At 36.2% G+C, this 19,837-nt stretch overlaps 1 protein-coding gene across 2 annotated transcripts; it reads left to right on the top strand.

Moving 5' to 3' along the window:
• Positions 1–27: 27 nt before the first annotated feature.
• ANAPC4 (anaphase promoting complex subunit 4) lies at positions 28–18,599 on the top strand. 2 transcript variants are annotated; one of them, XM_015624109.3, is made up of 28 exons: positions 28–194; positions 799–904; positions 1,779–1,911; positions 3,210–3,284; positions 3,412–3,438; positions 3,542–3,586; positions 5,069–5,153; positions 5,535–5,645; positions 6,222–6,305; positions 6,562–6,648; positions 7,359–7,423; positions 7,517–7,559; positions 7,667–7,743; positions 8,178–8,278; positions 8,356–8,407; positions 8,696–8,751; positions 9,998–10,044; positions 10,954–11,010; positions 11,173–11,229; positions 11,784–11,877; positions 12,535–12,632; positions 13,142–13,203; positions 13,295–13,333; positions 13,419–13,520; positions 14,640–14,717; positions 15,453–15,623; positions 16,757–16,880; positions 17,228–18,599. In XM_015624109.3, exons 1-28 carry the CDS (start codon positions 87–89, stop codon positions 17,441–17,443), a joined length of 2,400 nt encoding a protein of 799 aa, XP_015479595.1. In that variant the 5' UTR covers positions 28–86; the 3' UTR covers positions 17,444–18,599. The 2 variants fall into 2 exon arrangements, with proteins under 2 accessions (XP_015479595.1, XP_033369437.1); XM_033513546.1 differs by lacking the exon at positions 5,535–5,645 and having other exon boundaries at positions 31–194.
• The last annotated feature ends 1,238 nt before the right edge of the window (positions 18,600–19,837 follow it).

The raw sequence follows: 19,837 nt of genomic DNA, 5'->3' as shown, positions 1-19,837 counted from the left end.
CTCCTTGCCTCCCTCGCCGCGGCGGGAAGTGCCGCCCCCGGAAGCGGGAGCCGAGGCCCGGCGGGTCGCGGCCGAGCTCCGCAGCCATGCCCGCCTTCAGGCAGGTGGGCGAGAAGCAGCTGCCACAGGAGGTCGTGTTCATGTCCTGGTCCCCCAAAAGGGACCTCATCGCCCTGGCTAACCGAGCGGGGGAGGTGAGTGCGGGTGCCGGGGAAGGAGCACGGGAGGGACGGGTGCTGCCTCTTTCTGCAGGCCCAGATGCCTTTGCTGTTACTTGGGGCATGTTTCTCGTAAGGCTGACCAGCATTTAGGGATAGCAATTTTTAAAATCAAGCGTCTTAATACGTACTGCTCCTTCATTTTTTTGCATTCGGATTTCCGGACAAATTCACATATTATGTGCTCGTTGCTTGTTTATGAGCTTTTAAAGTGCATGAACGTTCCTATTTAAATTAAATCTACTTTTGAGTACTTTTTCCCCTGGAGCTGCAATATGTGATCGGGCATAAAGACAAGACTTGTGCTTTCAGGTTGTTTGCTAGAGAGGTGATGGGTAACCCTTGTTGATTAGGAGGTTTTATTCTTATGCAAGGCTCAACTTATTTCTCTGTACCGCTGTAAACCGTGTGCTGCCCTCTAGAATAACATAGGAGTGAATCATTTGTTACAGAAGCAGATGGTGCTTAAGACACAGTAATTAAAAACTGGTAAAAAAACTGTGCATCTTGAACTGATTTACAAACTTTCATTAAGGGGAGAATGTGGTTTAAGTTTGTCTTTAATGCATTTACTTTGTAGGTTTTACTTCATCGACTTGCAAACTTTCAACGTGTGTGGAGTTTGCCTCCAAATGAAAATACAGGAAAAGAAGTGACTGCTCTTGCTTGGAGACCAGATGGCAAAAGTAATGCTAAGTATATGAGGTGATATGGTGCAATAAAACCCCATGGGAAATCATGAAGGATGATACTTCTTATCTGTGAAGGAAATTTTCAAGTAAACTGTGTTTGAAGAAAAGGGTGGCTTAATTTTATGTAGGTTCATTCACAGTAATAGAGAGATTAACACTGTTGAATGCAATTGCAAGAAAGATTTGTAAGCCAGATTTATGTCCCAAATGCTGCTTTTCAGGGTATAGCAAAAGTTTAACCTACTAACTAAACAGGATATTTTGTATGAACTACAAAGTTTACTGAGAAAGAAGCTGTCTGATCAGGATTGATTGAAGAGCTTAGCTTACTTAGCATAGGCAAACCTTCATAGGCTAAAATTGCTCTAATTCTAGACCAGAGAAGAAAAAAAAAGCCATTTCCATATTAATAGAAATAATGTTGAAATTAGTAGCTCAATAAACTTATGCCAGAAATCAGTTCATTTTTATTCCCTGGAAGTGGGAGAATGGGAGCAATCTTCTTCCATGACATGTGGATAAAAACTACCCATATTGTTTTATGATGGCATCTGAAGAGTTTAAGAAACTTCTTTTTAAGCTGATTTCCTATGATTATAAGGAAGTACATACAGAAACCTCTGCCTGTTTGCTATTATGGATGAAGAAAGTGCTGCAAAAGTTGCTTAGCAACTTGTAATTTGTGATTTTTGTCCACTGAACCTTTCTGCTGGACAATGTTATATATAGTATTGGACTCATCTGCAAAATTGGAGGCCTCTATCAGAACTATTGTTAGAAGTATTAGAAGCATGTTGAGTTTTAGGTCAGGGTAAGATACAGAGTTTTGCACATTGGTTATTTATACATGTTACTTGTCTTTCTGTAGTTTTGGCTTTTGGCCTTGCTGATACCAAGCGGATTATTCTGTGTGATGTAGAAAAACCTGAAAGCTTGCACTCCTTCTCTGTGGACTTATCTATTACATACATGCATTGGATGGAAGTAACTGAGGAAAGCAGGTGAGTCTGAAAAGAAGTAAGTCATAGGGTATGTAATGCCACCCTACTGATAATTTATACTTGGAATGTTACAAGCAGTCACATAAAGTAATACAGTCCACAGCTGTGGGGTTTTTTCATCACTTGGCTAAAATTTTCAATTTTTTAGAATAGACACTTTTCATATGCTTATTTTTAGTGCTAATACCTTAGTCTTGTGGTTCTTTGGGTGATACATTAAATTTCAGCATGATCTTGTGCTTCTCCTTAAGAGCTGCTTAATCTAGTGTTAGCATGTACGGTCTGTCTTATGATCCAGTTTGCTTCAATATCAATCAATTTATTAATCTAAGTATAGAAATTATATGTTCATCTATTTTGTTAGTCAGAATAAGTATTATATTTAAATCTTTCTCCTGTGTTTTCAAGATCATTGTTTTGGTGTTTACATCTTTCATGTTTTGTCTTTGTTGTTACATCCAATTCCATTGGCAATTCTGTTGTTCAGGAAGTCAGAGTATCCCTAGTGACCATGAACTCTGTGTGATTGAACAATTCTCAGCAGCACTTGTGACCTGGAGGACATCATGGTCCCTATTTCTGGTGTCTTAAAGAAACCTCTGATATTCACCTCATTGCAGTGTGAGAATGCAGTTAAATAAAACATTTATTTAAAGGAGGCAGATGATGTAAGCTCCTGACTTGAAGATGTCCCCCAAACACCTCCAGTAAGCATCAGTCTTAAAATAGCAAGAAACCACTGTCTTAAACCACATTAACATTCTTCTCCTGGCAGGGATAGGCTTAAGTTCTTATGGGGAATCTCATCCTTCTGACATATCTAAGATGTGATATGAAGTATTGTGCTTTGATCTTCCTCTCACTGCATTATGTCTTTAGCTGTTTTGAGGTATGGGTAGGTTGTAGTACAGGTTTGGAGAGAGTTTAAACAGAAAGCCTCTGACAGTAACAGCATTTCAGGTAATGAAGGATGTGGTCACAAGCCTCTGAGCCAGCAGATACAAACTTTGTTCACTGGAAATAAAAATAATATTTTCAGTTCTTTTGTTAATTTGATCACTTGATAAGTTATTGAAGGTCCCATAAAGGACTGTCCTCTGATGTTTTTAATTTCAATATGCATAATGCATTGAGTTATGTACTTACAGTTGCTTATGTATTAATTATGATATATATAATATAATTATATATTAACATAATTGTATAATTATATTATACTCTTAACTCTGGAGTTGAAAAGAAAGCCTCTTCTCATTTTTACAGCTTGGGTAATAAAGACAGTATTATGTCTTTTTCAGTGTTCTCACTTCCTTTTACAATGCTGAAGATGAATCAAACCTCCTTTTGCCTAAATTACCAGCACTACCAAAAAAGTAAGTGTTACACTAGTAAGCTTGAGGAAATACCATTTGTCATTTGTTGTCATTATTTTGGGTGTTCATCCTTAATGCGCTACAGACATCTGATCATTGTTACTGAGAGTAATTATTTTCTTTTCAGTTACAGTACCACTGCAAAAATTTTCAGGTAAGAAATTGTCATGTTACAACTCTCTATTTTTTAATTTTATTTTGTTTTCTGGTATTGAGACAAGCTACATAAGCCCTAATCACATGTTTTGTATTTTCAGTGAAGAAAAGTCAGATGAGATTATGAAGCTTTTGGGTGATGTCAGGTAAATTCTGGTTGTGGGTTGTTGGTTGAGGTTTTTTGTTTGGTCGCTTTTTTAGAGGTATAAAATAATGGATAATTAAGTTTACTGTTAAGTTATAATTGTTTTTAAAGTCTCAGAGAAATTATATGGAATGTGTTTTTTTTAAGTACAGAGATAAAGTTCAAAGTCTATATTAAAGTTTCCATCAGTCACCTTTTCCCCTTGATTTAGAGGGATTATAAGGCACTTTATCAGCAACTGCTGTTGGTGTCATATCTTCTTTTTCTTAGCAGATTTCTTGGGGTGCATTTGAAGGCTGATTTATGTGTTACATAAGCTGGTCTTGTAGACATTTGTGAATGCTTGTTCTATACAGAGAATTTGTGGGGTTTTGTATGAGTGTGACAAATATAAATTTAAAAGCAGCTCTGAAATTAGCCATATCAGTCTTACTTAAAACTAAGCATCTGTTATTAGGAAACACATGAAGGGCAGCTGGTGGAAGTGTAATTTAACAGAGACTGGCTTTGTGCAGTGCCTTGTGCTGCTTTTTTGAGGAGGGCACTTAATGTCTCTGCCTTGTTTTTACTATTTCACTGTTCCTTACAGTCTCACCACTCAGAACCACCCTCCTTAATTCAAATCTGCATCTCTGTCACCAGTTACTCCTTTTTAAAACTTGGTAGCACTTCTTACAGTAGAATATCCTTGCTTGAGAGAGAGTGAGCTGCCTGTGGTGATGAGCTTTGTGAATTCTCTGTTCCCTTCATCTGCTCAGTTAATCAAACCAAAAGTTTTTAAGATACTGTTTTTCTAAGTTCTCTGTTGGCTTTAGCAGAAACATTCTGCTTCAATGTATATTTATTTAGATATGTAACAGGTAGAAGTTGATTTTCTGGTATTTGTAGGCTTTTTTTCAAGCCATTGTATCACATATGTGTTAATAAGTGAGCAAAACATAGACCTGTCTGTGTCAGATTGTATTCTTTGAACTGGATTTCTGTTTCTGATGCTGTTGTTACTCCTGTGGCTGTTACTGCTGCTGGATCTATTTCAAATGTTCATTGCCTTTGAGGTGCTGAGGAGTACCCAGTGAGTGTGACAAACTCACTCTGCATATAATCAGAGTAATTCGAAGTAGCTTTCTAATAATGCTTTCCAGCCAGCTTTGGTAAGGGGAGGGTCACTAGAGATTTATTACTTTCAGTGAAAAAGGACTCTCTGATTAAACTGTGCTATTTTTTCCCTATTCTCTCAGTTAGTGTAGTAATTGATGTAGTAAACTCTTAATGTAAATGTTAGATAGAGGCAAGTTTTATCAATAAAATCTGAGCTAATTTGTTTATTTGTTTTTAAATTTCTTGAATTGCAACTGTTTCCTTTATGCAGTGATTCTTTAGAGGAACATTATTAAAGGGATGGTGTTTAAGTATTAAAAATTGTATCTGTGTGCATTCAAATTTTTTTCAGTATGCTGACCGACACATTCTTCTATTTTTATAGACTTAATGCTCTTGTTCTTGGTGGCAGCTCAGGATTTCTTGAGATACATGCTTATGGAATGTTCAAGATTGCTACAGTGAATGGGGTATGCTTGGTTCCTTTCCATATTTTTTCTTCATAATATAACAAACTACTGCTTAATTGAGTAAAAATATACCTATGCTTACTTACACATAAGTGAAACTGCTGAAATTAAAGAAACTAATTGATTGGGTTGTTGGTTATTGATGGAAAGACATAACTGTAACTTTTAACTGGGGAATTTAGCACCTTGTTTCAAAGTCTGCTTTTAATACAATAAATGCAATAAAGAAAGTGGGTTTGTTCCTGAGCAACAGGTGAAAATTACACTTCATTTTTACATGTCATTGAACACAGTCATCTTTGTATGTCAATGTGTTAGAGAAGTAAATATGTCTTAGAGAAAATTGAATGTTTTATTAACTGGTAAACTGGAATCCTTCAGGTGGCAGGGTCTTGTCGTGGACTGTGTTTGTCTAGTGATTTGAAATCACTGTCAGTTATTACAGAGATACAAAGCTCTTCAGACAGCGAAGCAGAGATAACGTATTTTCAGGCAAGTAAAGTAATTTTAAAATGTTTTTTAAAAGTAAAACTTCTTTTAAAATTACATTCTGGTAGCTTTATTGCTTTCCCATTATTTGCAGAAAAAACTACTAGTTCCAGTCATTCTGAAGTTAACTCCAGTTTAGCTTTTGAATTTATGATGTTAACATACAGTTTCACTGATGAGACTGACAGTGGTGATCTGGGGCATTCTTTTGAAATACTACTTTTAGAATAACATAAATTTATTCAACTACAGTTACAATTATTCAGATTTTCTTCATTCTGCACACAAAGGCATAACAACAATGCTTTTGGTTATCCTATCTTATCAGTCATCTTTAAAATTCTTACTGTTAGAGCTCCAAAATGTGGGACCTTATCAGATGTATTAAACCTTATAGATGTATTAAAAATAGTTATTGCTTCTTTGAATTAAATGCATTTTCCTCTTAAAATCAACCTTAAGGAATTGAGAACTAAGAGATTTTCTGTGGGTCCTTCCGTCTGTCTTTTAATTTTTGTAATCTATATATTGTTAAAAGACAAATCATCTGTTAACCATTGCTTTTTTCATTTGTTATAGTTGGACACTAGTCTATTATCAAGTTACTTACCTGAGGTAACTCGAATGGCCCGGAAGTTTACTCACATTTCAACTCTGTTACAGGTACAGTTGTGTTACACCATCCTTTCAGTCTTGTGGTTCTGCAGGCTTTGATGTTCTAATGCAAGTGAATTAAATGTTTTCTAGTGGGAAGCTTGAGTTTATTTTAAGTAAATATAAAGCTCCAACTTGGAATTTGATAATAAATTGTATGTAAGATCTACAGTATATCTTCCCTTTATATTGTAACAACCATTTTTTGAAAGTGTTGTTGAAGGGGAGGAAGGAAATAATACTAATCCCACTTTCTGTATTACAGTATATAAAGCTGTCATTGACATGCATGTGTGAAGCATGGGAAGAAATACTGATGCAGATGGACTCACGACTAACAAAGTTTGTACAGGTACTCTAGGATTAATCATCCTTTAGGAAAAACACTTTTTGCAGTAGTTCTGTTCTTGTTAGTCTACTGCATATCTTAATGTTTAAGCATGATGCCTCCAGATAATAATCTCTAAGTTCAGGGATGGCCTGGAAGCTCTTGTGTGTCAAGTGCTCTGATGCTGAAGGTACCTCCATACAATCAAGCAAAATTGTCTTGTGATACTTCTATTTATTCTGAATTTTTAAAAAATCACAGCTTTCAGCTTTCCCAGCTGTTGATCAGTTGTTTTGTATTTAAGGTTGTGCTCTTTATACTTAAGTAATTGGTAAACTGATTACTGTAAATGGTCAGTAACAACACTTGCAGCCTAATTCAGTAGAACACATATAATTATCCATGTTTAAGATGCAATTGGATTTGCTTAAATTTTGTGTTCATTGACCATGGCTAGAAGTTAATGAATCACGTAATTTATTTATTTTTTAAAATAGAATCTTGGTGATGGTAAACTGTTTAGAATTTTTATTGGGTAATGCAGCTGAAAAATAACTTAAAATCCTAGAAGAATTTCAGTGATCAGAAAATTTTCAGTGATCAGTAGTCTGATTTCAACATTCGAAGATATGGATGGGTTCTTTGAAATACTTTATATGGAGTGTTTGTGAGATAATTTGGTAGCCTGGACTTAATCTCTTCACCAATCTTATTTCAATCATTTTGACTGACAGGAAAAGAATACAACCACTTCTGTTCAGGATGAGTTTATGCAGCTGTTGTTATGGGGAAAAGCAAGGTAGTTACTGTTGTTTTATCTGAGTTTGCCTTTGCACTTGATGTTGAAACACAAAATTAAATGCCTATTTGGTTCTCTCCCCACCTTCTTCAGTCTGGAACTTCAGGCATTACTAATGAACCAACTGACAGTAAAGGTATGTTAACATATTTTTAAACATACTAAACGAATCTATTTCAATATCTTTTAATAACTTCTATGTTAATAGAACATTACTATATGATTGTATTTCTTTATTAACAGGGTTTAAAAAAACTTGGTCAGTCCATAGAGTCTTCCTATTCCAGTATACAGAAGTTGGTTATAAGTCATTTGCAGAGGTAAGTCACGGAATTTCCAATGAATTATAGATAAAATGGCATATTATATGCTCTGCTAAAAGACAATATGCTGTCTTGGCGGTGCTTTTTATGTAGGTGTGCTGGTATGGAGACTGTAATCATGGGAAAATGTATTATTTTACTATTGCATAGTAGAGAACTAATGAAGTATTTTGAGCAATCTCCATGATGCATCATCTGTAAATTGCTGCCTGGTGTGTTTTATGGGATCTATGGCAAATATTCACACTAAGTTTGTGTCACTGGGACAGTACCTACTTTTCTCTGAAATGATATCTTACCTCTTGTTCATGACAACTACCTTATAAAGCTTTGCACTTCACGCATTAGATGATAAAAATGTATCATGCAGCAGACCACTGAATTTCCAGAGGGTGAATAAAATGTCATACTTCTTTCCTCTGCCTTCCTAGTGGCTCTGAGGCACTTTTATACCACTTGAGTGAATTGAAAGGAATGGCTTTATGGAAACAAAAATACGAGTCTCTGGGATTAGATGCAGCTGGAATTGACGGTACAGTAGTGTGTGCTATCTACCTGCTCTGATTTCACTTTTGAAAGCTTAATAATAATAGTTAGCTTCTTTTACAGAGGCTATCACTGCTGTTGGTTCTTTCATCCTGAAGGCAAATGAGCTGCTTCAGTAAGTATAAAGTCTGCAGAGTTTACAAATCATTCCTATTCAGTCTTGTATTGGAGGAGATTGATGGGCTGGGAACTGAGGAGGTTGGGAGAGCATGACTCCTGTGTTGGTGGTGAGCTTTCATCTTGTCTCACTGCATGTCAGACTCATACCAGAAGAACAGTCTTGAAACATTGCATTGGGCATTTTGAGAAAAACTGACAGTGCTTGTGGCCTTTCCTCTGTTAAGCCTTGAACAGCTTGTGACAGTCAGATATTGTAATTTCTTTTCTTGTTTTCCATGTTTAGAGTGATCGACAGTAGTATGAAAAACTTCAAGGCATTTTTTCGATGGCTCTATGTTGGTAAGATTGATCATATAGTAATCATCCAGTATCTGTTTTATATTGAAATGCAGGCAAGTAACTAGGCCAATCTTAGTTATAACCATCTATTTTTTGCTATCATAGAAAATTTCTGGACATGTAAAGGAATATAGTTGATGAGGCAAGAGTAATTACAATATTAAAGACAGTTTTGATTATAAATTCTCAGTTTCTCAATTAAATTTAGTATATGTAGAGTGGGTATTGTATATACTTGACCTGGTATGCTGCTCCAAACTTTTCTGCTTCATGAGCAATTTGCTGATCTTGATTTAGAGAAAAATAAATGACTTTTTTTAGTCTACATCAGATTTGAAGTAAAGACTAATTCTCTTTTACTCTGTTACTTGTTGTTTTCTCCTGTGGCAGCCTAGTTACTTGTAATCTTCTGCATAGCTTTAAACAGTCTCAGAATGTCCACATGCACTTAGTAGCCACCTTCAATTGTGTCTGTGTAGCTGCAGAGAAAATGTTAAAAGGAAATGAAGCACGCTGTATTTTACACTGCTTATTTTTATAAAGTATTTCTGAATAAGTTTATAACTTCTGTTTGATCTTTTTAGAACTATTTTACAAAAACTAAGTGGTATTACCAGATACTGTAAAAGCATCAGATAAGCAGTGTTAGCAGTTAGTAGCAGGAATATAATAGTTCTAATTTTAAGAATTGCAGAAAACAGAACTATTGAAGTTCTCCATCATAATGCTTTTTTTACTGTTTGTTTGGTTTCAGACTAGATAGAGAACTTTATCCAAGCCATGCAGATTTAAAATTAATTCTGTGCAATTATCTTAAAACACACTTTTCTGAGCATGACAGTTTTCATGTATTTTACATATATCCATTTTAGTACTCTTAGTATGGACATGAACAAATTCTTACGAGCCCTTTTTGTAATAATTTTGTTTCAATCTTGTACAGTGCAGAATGAGGTTGGAAAATATTAAAGATAAAAATTCTTCAAGATTTGTAATGTAAGCTAGTTAGACTAGAGAGACTTAATTTCAGTCTCAGTTTGTAATTCTTCATTCCAGGCTCTTCTGCTTCTAGTGAATGAATCTTTTTTAACAGCAGAGTCTTATTACATACACGGGAAAAATTAAGAATATTAGGAAAACATTATTAAAGTATTAATAAAACTAAAATTAAAAAAAATAAATTAAAATTAAAAAATAAAAACAGTCTTAAAATATTAATGCAATAAGAATATAATTTTTCCCTCAGCCATGTTGAGGATGTCAGAAGATCATGTGCTTCCAGAGCTGAACAAGGTAATAGTAACATTTTCTGATAAATGGTGATAGCCTCAATATTCTGCTCATCTTCAAAGCAGAATTAAAGGTTTCTTTTTGTTCCAGAACTTGAAGGGCAGTGTCTGTGTCATTTTTTTGAGAAAGTTGATGCCTGCACATTCACACTAATATGCTGTTGTGCATAAATTACTTTTTCTGTTTTCTTTGTTAACACTACTGCATTTAGTACTCTGGGTATGCAAGGCCTCTGTATAGCAGCTCTTTATGTGCACTAAATGAGGAAGTTAACCAGAGTGAGATTTTAATGTCTTTATCAATGCCCCAGTAAAGGAGAGGGAATATAAAATAACACAATAATATAGTAATATAATACCTGCATCAAATCTGCAGCCATCATCACCCTGCCCTTACTTGAGGGCAGAGGTACCTTCCAGAAATAGATAGGCTGGAGGAATGGACAGTAGGGACCTCCTGCAGTTCATGAATGAGAAAATGCAAGTTTCTGTTGTGGGGTGGGCTAACCCCTTGTGAGTGCAGTGCTGGAGCCCATGCAGCTGGGAAGATGTCAGTTGTGCCAAGATGATATGGGATGCACGCTGGGCATGAGCCAGTAGTGCCCTGACAAAGGGCAGGGGAGAGTGACCACAGCTGTAGTAATGAGAGTATGGCCAGGAGGTCAGGGGAAGTAGTTACTGTCCTTATTTAGCACTTGTCGGTTACATCTCCAGTTTGGGACCGTCCTGTACAAGACAAGAATGATCTGGGATGAGTTCAGCGAGCATTCCCAAATAGGTTGGAGGCTGGAACATTTGCCCTGTGAGTACAGGCTGAGGGAGCTGTGCTTGTGCAGCCTATAGAATGTGTGTTCTGTGCTCATTGAAATGTATTTCTTACCTTTGCTTTTCTCACTGTTTTTTTTCCTTTTAGATGACTCAAAAAGATATCACTTTTGTTGCTGATTTTCTTACTGAGCATTTCAATGAGGTCAGTGATACTGGTTTTCAAAGTACATGATTTGACTGTATTTTTGCTGACAATAGCTGCGTCTAAAAAATCCTAGACTAAAATAATTTGATCATCTTTTTGTTCACTACTTGTTATTATTTTTATATGTAAATAATGGGTTTGTTTGCATTATTTTTTTAGGCACCAGAACTTTACAATCGTAAAGGAAAATACTTCAATGTGGAGAGAGTTGGCCAGGTAAAGAACTAAGGAATAAATGCAAAAAGAGTAAATGAGAAAATCCTTAGATAGAGAAGCTTTTAAAGCTGTGTCCACTTTTCTTCCCTGGCCCTTTTGCTCTGTGTTGTACATACCAGTAATGGTAAAAGAGAGTAAATTGTTTCCCCTTATTATTTAGGGAAATGAGGGTTTAAAACCTTGTAGTTTCACTTTACACATGATGTATTTTTAGGAAAAGACAAAAACATTTTGCAGCAGTAAAACTCTAAAAGCCAGCTTCAGCAAAATGGATGTGTTTGTTGTCTGTATGGCATTAATCAGTGCATTTCAAAACATTTGTGTTCAGACTTGATTTAAAAATCAGTTTCTTAGGAAAATACCAGCATGTGATCTTAAACAGCAGTTGATTTTTCTTATTGTTTCTAGTTGGAGTGCAATATTTAGTTTTAAGACTATGGCATGTTAGTTTAACAGGAAATGTTTATTATATTCACTAGAGGCAATAGTGAAGGTGAATTCTAATGTTCCCTATTCTTCAACTGTCATCTTAAAAATGTGTGTTTCTTTTCTAGTACTTGAAAGATGAAGATGATGACCTTGTATCACCACCTAATACAGAGGGAAACCAGTGGTTTAACTTCCTTAAAGATAGTACTCATCTTAAAGGTAATATGCTTTCATGAAAAAGAAGTGAATGCAAGATATGCGTAGAAAGTAACAAATGCAGAAGAGTTATCTTTTTTCATGCTTATGAGTTCCATTCATCTTTATCCAAGTGGAATAAAACAAATGGGCCTTGTTATTTTGCACAGGGTTTATGTAGCTGCTTACCCAATCAGTTACCATTTTGTGGATACTGGGAGTTCCCCATCTTTTCTGTACCCATCTCAGAAGTGTTGGCTCAGAAGGAATCCCAGAGGAGGTCTATTTTAGGATATCTTAATTCCAATTCAAGAAAGTAATAGTTATGCTTAGGTTATACCTGGGGGGAGTCCTAACTTGTTCCCTTTCACTGGAGTCAGAGACTGTTTTGTTAATTCGTGGTGAAAAAGAAGTAAGAGACTACAATGAGCAGATGTTGACAATTATTCTAGTTTAATTCTAGAAACCAAAGACTCTAAAACCTTGACAGCAGAAGCTGCTTATGATAGAATTTGCCACAGTTACCTTTTTCTGCCTATTTATTTCAATAAAAAGGGGGAAAATGGCAGCATTTTTGTTTGGAAAACAGTCTTTAGAAAATCTAGTTTTAGAGATAAAAATGGTATAATATGTTTTTATAGAGACACAACCATTTTTAAAATTGACTTTGTCTATTTACAGAAAGCCCACTTCTGTTTCCCTACTATCCTGAGAAATCACTGCATTTTGTCAAAAGGCAAATGGAAGGAGTCATTGATCAGTGTTTACAAAAGCCAGCAGTAAGTTCGGTTTTTAAAAATTACTTTCTTTTAGGGATGGTAGTCAACTGAAGGTAGCAGTCATGCTTTGCAAGGCCTGAAGCTTTAATCTTTGCCTTTGAGTGCCTACAGTTAAGGTATAGTCCAGCTTCACTGCTGGGGTATCTCAAGCCCTTGGCCAGGGAAAGCACAATGGGGGATTTTTTTGTTTAACATACACTGTTCACACAATTTTGGGATCTGGTTATAATGTTAATTATGTGTGTGTATGTGCTGTGTAGCAGTTAACTGTCTTAGTTGGCAATACATTAGTCTAACATGGAGAAACATGAAACAAGTGTATGAAGTGACAGTAGTGTTTGCATTAGGGATATTTATTCCAGGATAAATATTGGTGGAATTTTCTTTCAGATGTACTCAGAGCTTGCTGGTTGGTTGCTTGGTTGGTTGGGGTTTGTTTTGTCTTAAAAAGATGCATAATTATGAATAACTGCCTGTATTTTATGGCCTATTTTTATTATATTTGTCAGGATGTAATTGGAAAGTCAGTGCATCAAGCAGTCTGCATGTCTCTCTACAAAATTTCTCGAAGGTATTTCATTACTAAAAGCAGCTAAAGAAATTTGCAACTGAAACTCATGCATGAGTAGCATTTTATAAACTGCTTTGTCTTTCCTTTGCAGTGAAGATTCCACACCTCAGTTATTTAAATTACCATTTCTGTAAGTATGATGCTATTCTTGTTCCATGTAGTTTACCAGTTATTAAAACTTGATCTAAATTTTCATTTCTTCCCCCACATTGCAGGTGGAATGACAAAACATCTAATTTACATTATGTTCTCTTCACCATGTTAGAAAATTCTATTTCTAAAATACACATTTTGAGGAGACATACTGATACTTCCAGGTGAGACAAAAGGAGGGTGAGCTTTGCCACATTTGTACAGTCAGTTGCAATTCAAATCTATTTGTAAAAATAAGGAATGAGTACCATGAATAGAGTCTTTCTTGGATACTAGAGAAAATGAGGAGTGCATTAAGAAGTGCAGCAGGAAACTGCAGCAGAAATTCATGTTTTATCAGACTCAGAAAATCTAATCTCAAGACCCAAGATGGTTCTGGGATAAGGAAAAATTCAGACTCCATTAGATTACTGCTCACAGAACTACTTATTTATGCAAACTTCTGAAAAATTACTGGGAATCCTGCTTCCAGTGTTGCTTTGTCTTACTTTGTCTTACTGTAAATAGTATTCTTTGATTAATGCCTTGAAGTCTGCAATTTAATACTTTTGGAAATATGGGGACTGCTCTCAGAGGTGCATTAAATAGAGTGCATCTCTTTTGGGGTATGGATCTGTTACCTTCAGGAGTTTGTATACCTTGATGTGATTTGTTACACTACGATGGTGCTGATGCAACTGTTCAAGCTGCATTCTATCAGTGGGATGGCTGAAGTAAGCTAGGTTTAAAAACAACAAAAACTCCTCCTCTCTGTAAAATACTGATTTTTGTAATCTGCCATTTAATTTGAGGAGACAGTGAATTGGGTGAGACTGCGATGGAGTGGGAATTTGTAAAGTACTTTTACTGCTAAGGAAAGCACATGGTGAAACTGTCTTTTGTGTTGCCAGTTCAAAGCTGCTGATGACAGAATTACTGCCTTGTGGTGACTTCTAGTTTCTCTCTCATCAATTCCTAAAACAATCTAACTTCTTTTGCTGTGGATTAACAAGAAACATAATGAACCTGAGACTAGGACAATTGAGGAATTCAGTAAAAGAACTGTATCTCATAAGCTAGATGTAGTTTTCCATTTTACTCCATTAGTCACTTTTTTTCTGAGGAGCAGAAGAATCTAAAGGGTTCCCATCCACCAATCACATAATTTTGGCATGTAGCCATGTATTGTGCTAAGTTTAGATAGGCTTTTTCACCATCTTGTACCACAGTTGCCATTAGAGATTTTGGATTCTTAGTGAAGGAAAAGGTTTTTGTCACTGAGATAATTAAATCTGTTGTTCTAGGTCTGTCAGTAATGGGATTCTTGCAGTAGAGTTTGGAAACTTCTTGAACAACAGCATAAATGAGAGCTCAGACTCCAGGTCAGTGTATTTGATTTTTCTTGTAGATTGCTGAATTAAAGATCATATTTCCTAGTGATTTTCTTTTGTTTGCATTGTTACCTTTGAAGTTCACTCACCTGGGTGAATCAGGGTGTAAGAAATGGTACAGGTGCATGAAGCTGCAGAGTTGTGTGAATCTTACTTTGCACTTCATCTCAAGGTCAAGTAAATTTTAGTTTTCCAGCTGAAAACTAAAGCTTAAACACATCTTGAAACACATTTGTTGCAAGAAACAAATACAGCTGTAAACAAGTATTGCTTATCTCTGTGATGTTCATTAAGTAGGATAAAACTTGGTGTGCCTGAATGTAGCCATCTTACATGGCATATGATAGACTAAACATGTCCTTTTCATGTAGGAAAGCCGGATGTGATTTGCCCTCAGTACCTTCAGCTGTATTTCTAAATTTTCTTTGGTATTTATGTTTATTGTTCCTTATGTTTCATCTGAAATGTGAAGGTTGCTAGTAAGGATTTTTTGTGAGTTGCTTTTATTTTCTGTTCAGAATAATTTTTCCTGCATGATACAGGAGTCTGCCAACTTACGGCTGTTGTTCAATGTCATAGCTGCACAACTGACCTCTTTTATTATTTACAATAAAGCTCATTGTTAAGTACTGAATACTTTTTAACATGAGTGCTGTGCAACTTTAAAATATTTTAGTTCTGCATTCTCTTATATTACTTGATGCTTTCTAAATTATTTTCCTGTAGATGCTACAGTTGTTTGGATGCTCACTTCTACGATGATGAAACTGTAACTGTAGTTCTGAAAGAGAGTGTTCAACAAGAGGGGAAGGAGAGAGTCTTGGCTCAGCTGCCCTTATCTTCAGTATATACAGATGAGGACCAAGATGGGAAATTCATTTGGGATTCTATGGAAAGGTATTGAAAAACCTTGAGCAAATCTGAAAGTACAGAACCGAAAAGCAAATTAAGCAAATATTGTAACTATGTACAGTTACTCATACTTCGTATGCGTGTAAATATTTTAAGGACAGATACTCTTTTTTGTGCCAGGAGATTAGGATGGGGGAGATGGAATCTTCCTAAATAGTTTGTTTTGTAGTTTTTGGGAGCTTGGGTTTGGGTTTTTTATCCTGAGACTACTTCTGTATCTGGTTGTCATGAAATGCAAGAGTCAGCCGAAGACACCTTGTAGAATCAGAAATCTTCTTTTCTTTAGAAGATGCTGACTTTGCTAGTCAGAATACTTCAATTTAGGATGTTTTCTGCATATATGCTCATATACCTCTGCCTTGTAATAAGAATACACAGGTGTTTCTTGATCTTTCCTTGGTGGTCACCCTTACAAATATTGTCAGATGAACCTTAAAACATCAGAACTGGTACCACTGTCTGAATTGGTATAGGTGGAGGAGAGTATCATGTGAAAGTGAACACACACACACAAAGGCCAATGTAGTTCAAGCAGCAAATCCAGTATTTTAGTTCTCTCCCATTCTTCTCTGTGTTTCTATTTCAAAATAAAGAGCCACACTGAACTGTAAATTAACTTTTTTATGCCACAAAGATATTGTGTATTGAAGAATGAGCAGAAAATATTAAGAGCAAATTCAAACTAAGCCTGGCTGCTGTTAAGAGGTAGGGAGTGTCTTCATGCAATCCCTGTGAGTGGGGTAGTGATGCATATTTGAAAGGTCATGGAGGCCAAACTTCTGTGTAAGGGGTGGCACTGCATCCAGGACTGTGCTCAGAAACTGCTCTGTGCAGAGGAAAGGTTTGAGGAAAAGCCACATCCTGCTATAGCTGTTTTTTGTGGGAATATCAGATTTTACAACTCCCTTCTCACCTGCTGTAATGTTTTTAACTCGATTGGAACATGCTGTGTCTCTACAGTTGGATCTCCTGCTCTAGAGTATCATAGCAGCATTATGATGGTTTCAGAGGCTTATCTGCTTGTTGTATATGATGTAATTTAGGCTTAAGAGACAGAAGTTTTTTCTTAGAACTGCAGTTGTTTGTTGTGAACCAGCTTTGTGCTTTTCTCCTTGCAGGCTGGATGAGCGAAGTGGTGAGATACCCACACGTACTGTCTTCTTGGAGGGTCAGTGGAGAGTGCTGGAGAATATGAAAGCTCAGTATGTTTCTGTAAATGGCATTAGAAAAGTTTCTTGTGTGGTAAGTGCAATATCTCTGAAAAATCCTGTCTGTTAAAGGAAGTGTGCTGACTGAAGTGGTAACCTAAAAGTTACCTTTTTTTTTTTTAACAAATAGATTATTTTCTCATAGTCTCCTACTACTGTGTCATTCATACCTGTCTAATAGCACAGGATGGAAAACTTTAACAGAAGGTAATAGATCTGCTTGCTTTACTTCTCAGCCTGTAAAGCAATAAAAAAGTTGCTAATTCCCTTGAAACCTCCATTTCAAAGATAGATTATTTTCAAAGCTATTGTCCAACAATTAAAATTCTGTTGGTGTTTTTACTTATTTAGTCATTAACGAACTTCTTACTGTCTCTATAGCTAAGTTCAAACCTTCGCCACATCAGGGTGTTTGAGATGGATGTAGAGGATGATGGGGAAGTTGAGGAAGAAGAGGAAGAAGAAACAACTCAGATTGCAGCTGGGGAACCTGATGAGCCAAATCAGCCTGCAGATGGCCAGGACAATGTGTGTGATGCGTCTGCTGAAGAACTACCTGATGAAACTGAAGAACATGAGACAAGTCTGGATCCTTGAAACAGACTTTGGTAATAGTAAAGGGACAGAACCAAACTGTAAATAGTTTTTAATGGCACGAAGAAATTGTATATTGAAGAATAAACAGAAAATGTTGAAAGCAAGTTCAAATTCATCCTGGCTGCTATAATAAGCAGGGGCATTATCCATACTGTCCCTGGGACTGGGAGTGATGTGGAGTGATACATTTCAAAGGTTATCTAACTAGTTAGAAAGTAATTTGACTTGAGGCTGCTGAGATGATGGATCCCATACCTCCTCAAGCAGCTGAATCAAGTTGGAATTCTGTATTGCTTCTCAGCTAAGACTGTGTTCTAGAGTACCTTTATTGACTCCTTTTTGTCTGGCACGTGGTTTGGTACCAGCTAAAGCTTTGAAAGCTTTTCTGTTTGCCATTTTTAATACCTGTGGAGAAGAAGAAATACCAGCTGAGGTTTTTGTAGCTAGGCTAGTATTGTTAGAAAGATAAAATAAAGTTATATATAATACCAATAAAACTTGGGGCCTAATTTTTTTGCTTCTCAGACTTTGTGTTCTAATAACAGGTATGAAAGTTTTCTGTAGAACCAAATTGTAAGATTGCAAATCAGTGTAGGGCTAGTTACACAACAAAATTTAGCAACTGTTAATGAAATGCATAGTTTTAAAAGCTGTTTGGAGCTTTATCTGTCCTTGGTAACACAGCATTTCGATCTATGCAGTTCTTTTAGTCCTCAGTGTAATGGGTGTGTGCAGTGCACGATTTTTCAAATGTTTGCGTGTCTCAGCCTGCCTAGTTTCTGTGAATTTGTTCCTGAAAGCCTGTCTTCTCAATCTGGAATTTTTTATAATGAAAAATTCAAGAGAGTATAATTTTTCACTCTGATTTATCATTGGAGGTTGTGCATAGCCCTCAGCATAATCATGTCACTTGCAATTTTCATATTACTGTAGGTGTGATGTAGTGCTAAGCAGCATAAACTAGAAACATTGTTCAGAAATCTAAAATACTTTCTTCCCTACTAGCTGTCATTCTTAACTGACTTTAAAATCTGCTCTTTGAATGAACAATGCTGCTTAATGCATGATCTTCCTTCAGAACAGTGAGTGTACCTTGTATTTGTGAAGAGGACCAAGTTTCCATTCTGTGTTTTAAAAATAAATCTTTTGAAATTGCTATTTGGCATTGCAAAATTTGAATACGAAACTTATCCTCTTGTTTTGAAGTGGACTATTTTTAAGTAGCTTTTTTAAAGTGGACTTCTGAAGGTTTTGATCTCTTTGGGGGAGACGCTGGTAAAACAAGCTTTCAGTTTTGAAAGAGACTGATTTTTTTCCCTTTCCTAACGACCTCCTTGAAAGCTGCTTGCTGTTCATCATTCTCATCCAGCAGATGGTCATGTTTCAAGGCACTTCTTTCAAGTGAAGCTGTAGGACAGGAGGGGCAGAAATGCCTATCCAGAAATGCTGTGATTTTCTATGTAGAGAAGATAATTCTTACTAAGAAATTGCTGTTACAACAGAGCCCACTCAGCTTAAACCTGGCCTTGTGTTCTTCTAGGAAATTTTTGCTTCTGATCTAACTCAGAATTGTCACATCAAGGTCTTAAAGGTAATGTTCTGCTGTGCTTTGTGCTATGTAGTTTTAATCCATGAGCATATGAAAATTTGATCTATCGTGCCCCAGTAGTTCCTAAATTTGTGTTAGTAGTAGGTGTGTCCCATGTCACAGGGGCAGGTCTTTCAGACATCTCCCTCAGGTTATTCTGTGCACCTTTCTGGTGCAGTCTTGGATAAACTTGAGTCAGTGGGAGCTTTGTGTCAGGCTTGGATAAGGCCATGAGCACATTGTACATTTCACAGTGACATGGTACAGACACACCAGTGGCACACAAGTGGTCAGTGCTTCTGAGTGCATTGCTGGTTCTTCCTGACAAGCTTTTTTAAAATTTGATTTGCTGCCAGATTTCTATAATAATAAATATGTCAGTAATGTGTTTATGCACCTATTTTCAAAAGGGTGATAAGTATTTGATCTAGAAGTATTTTAGGATTTTGGTGGTGTCTGAGTGTGGTGGTTTCTCACCATTTTGATCTCTCATGCTAACTGAGGGCTCAGTCAGACTTTTTCTGTGGGGACTTGTCATAATTTACTGATAATTTTGTAGACAAAGAAAATAATACTCTCAGCAAGCATGCACACAATCCACTTTAATACAAATCTTTAGGTCTCTAAGAAACATTTACTGCTGCCTCTTTATGAATATCTGTTTTGCATTTGGCGTTACTATTTTTTTTAAAAAAGATCTTAACACAACATTTATTTTCTGCCCTTTACCTGTGTAATCCCTTTTCCAGACCTTTTGCCCCTACCTGTTCTGCCTGATCTCTTCAAAGTTTGCCCCATTGCCAAGT

The sequence above is a fragment of the Parus major genome, chromosome 4, assembly GCF_001522545.3.
Source record: "Parus major isolate Abel chromosome 4, Parus_major1.1, whole genome shotgun sequence".
Classification (NCBI taxonomy): Eukaryota; Metazoa; Chordata; class Aves; order Passeriformes; family Paridae; genus Parus; species Parus major.
This window is presented reverse-complemented; position numbering and strand designations above follow the sequence as displayed.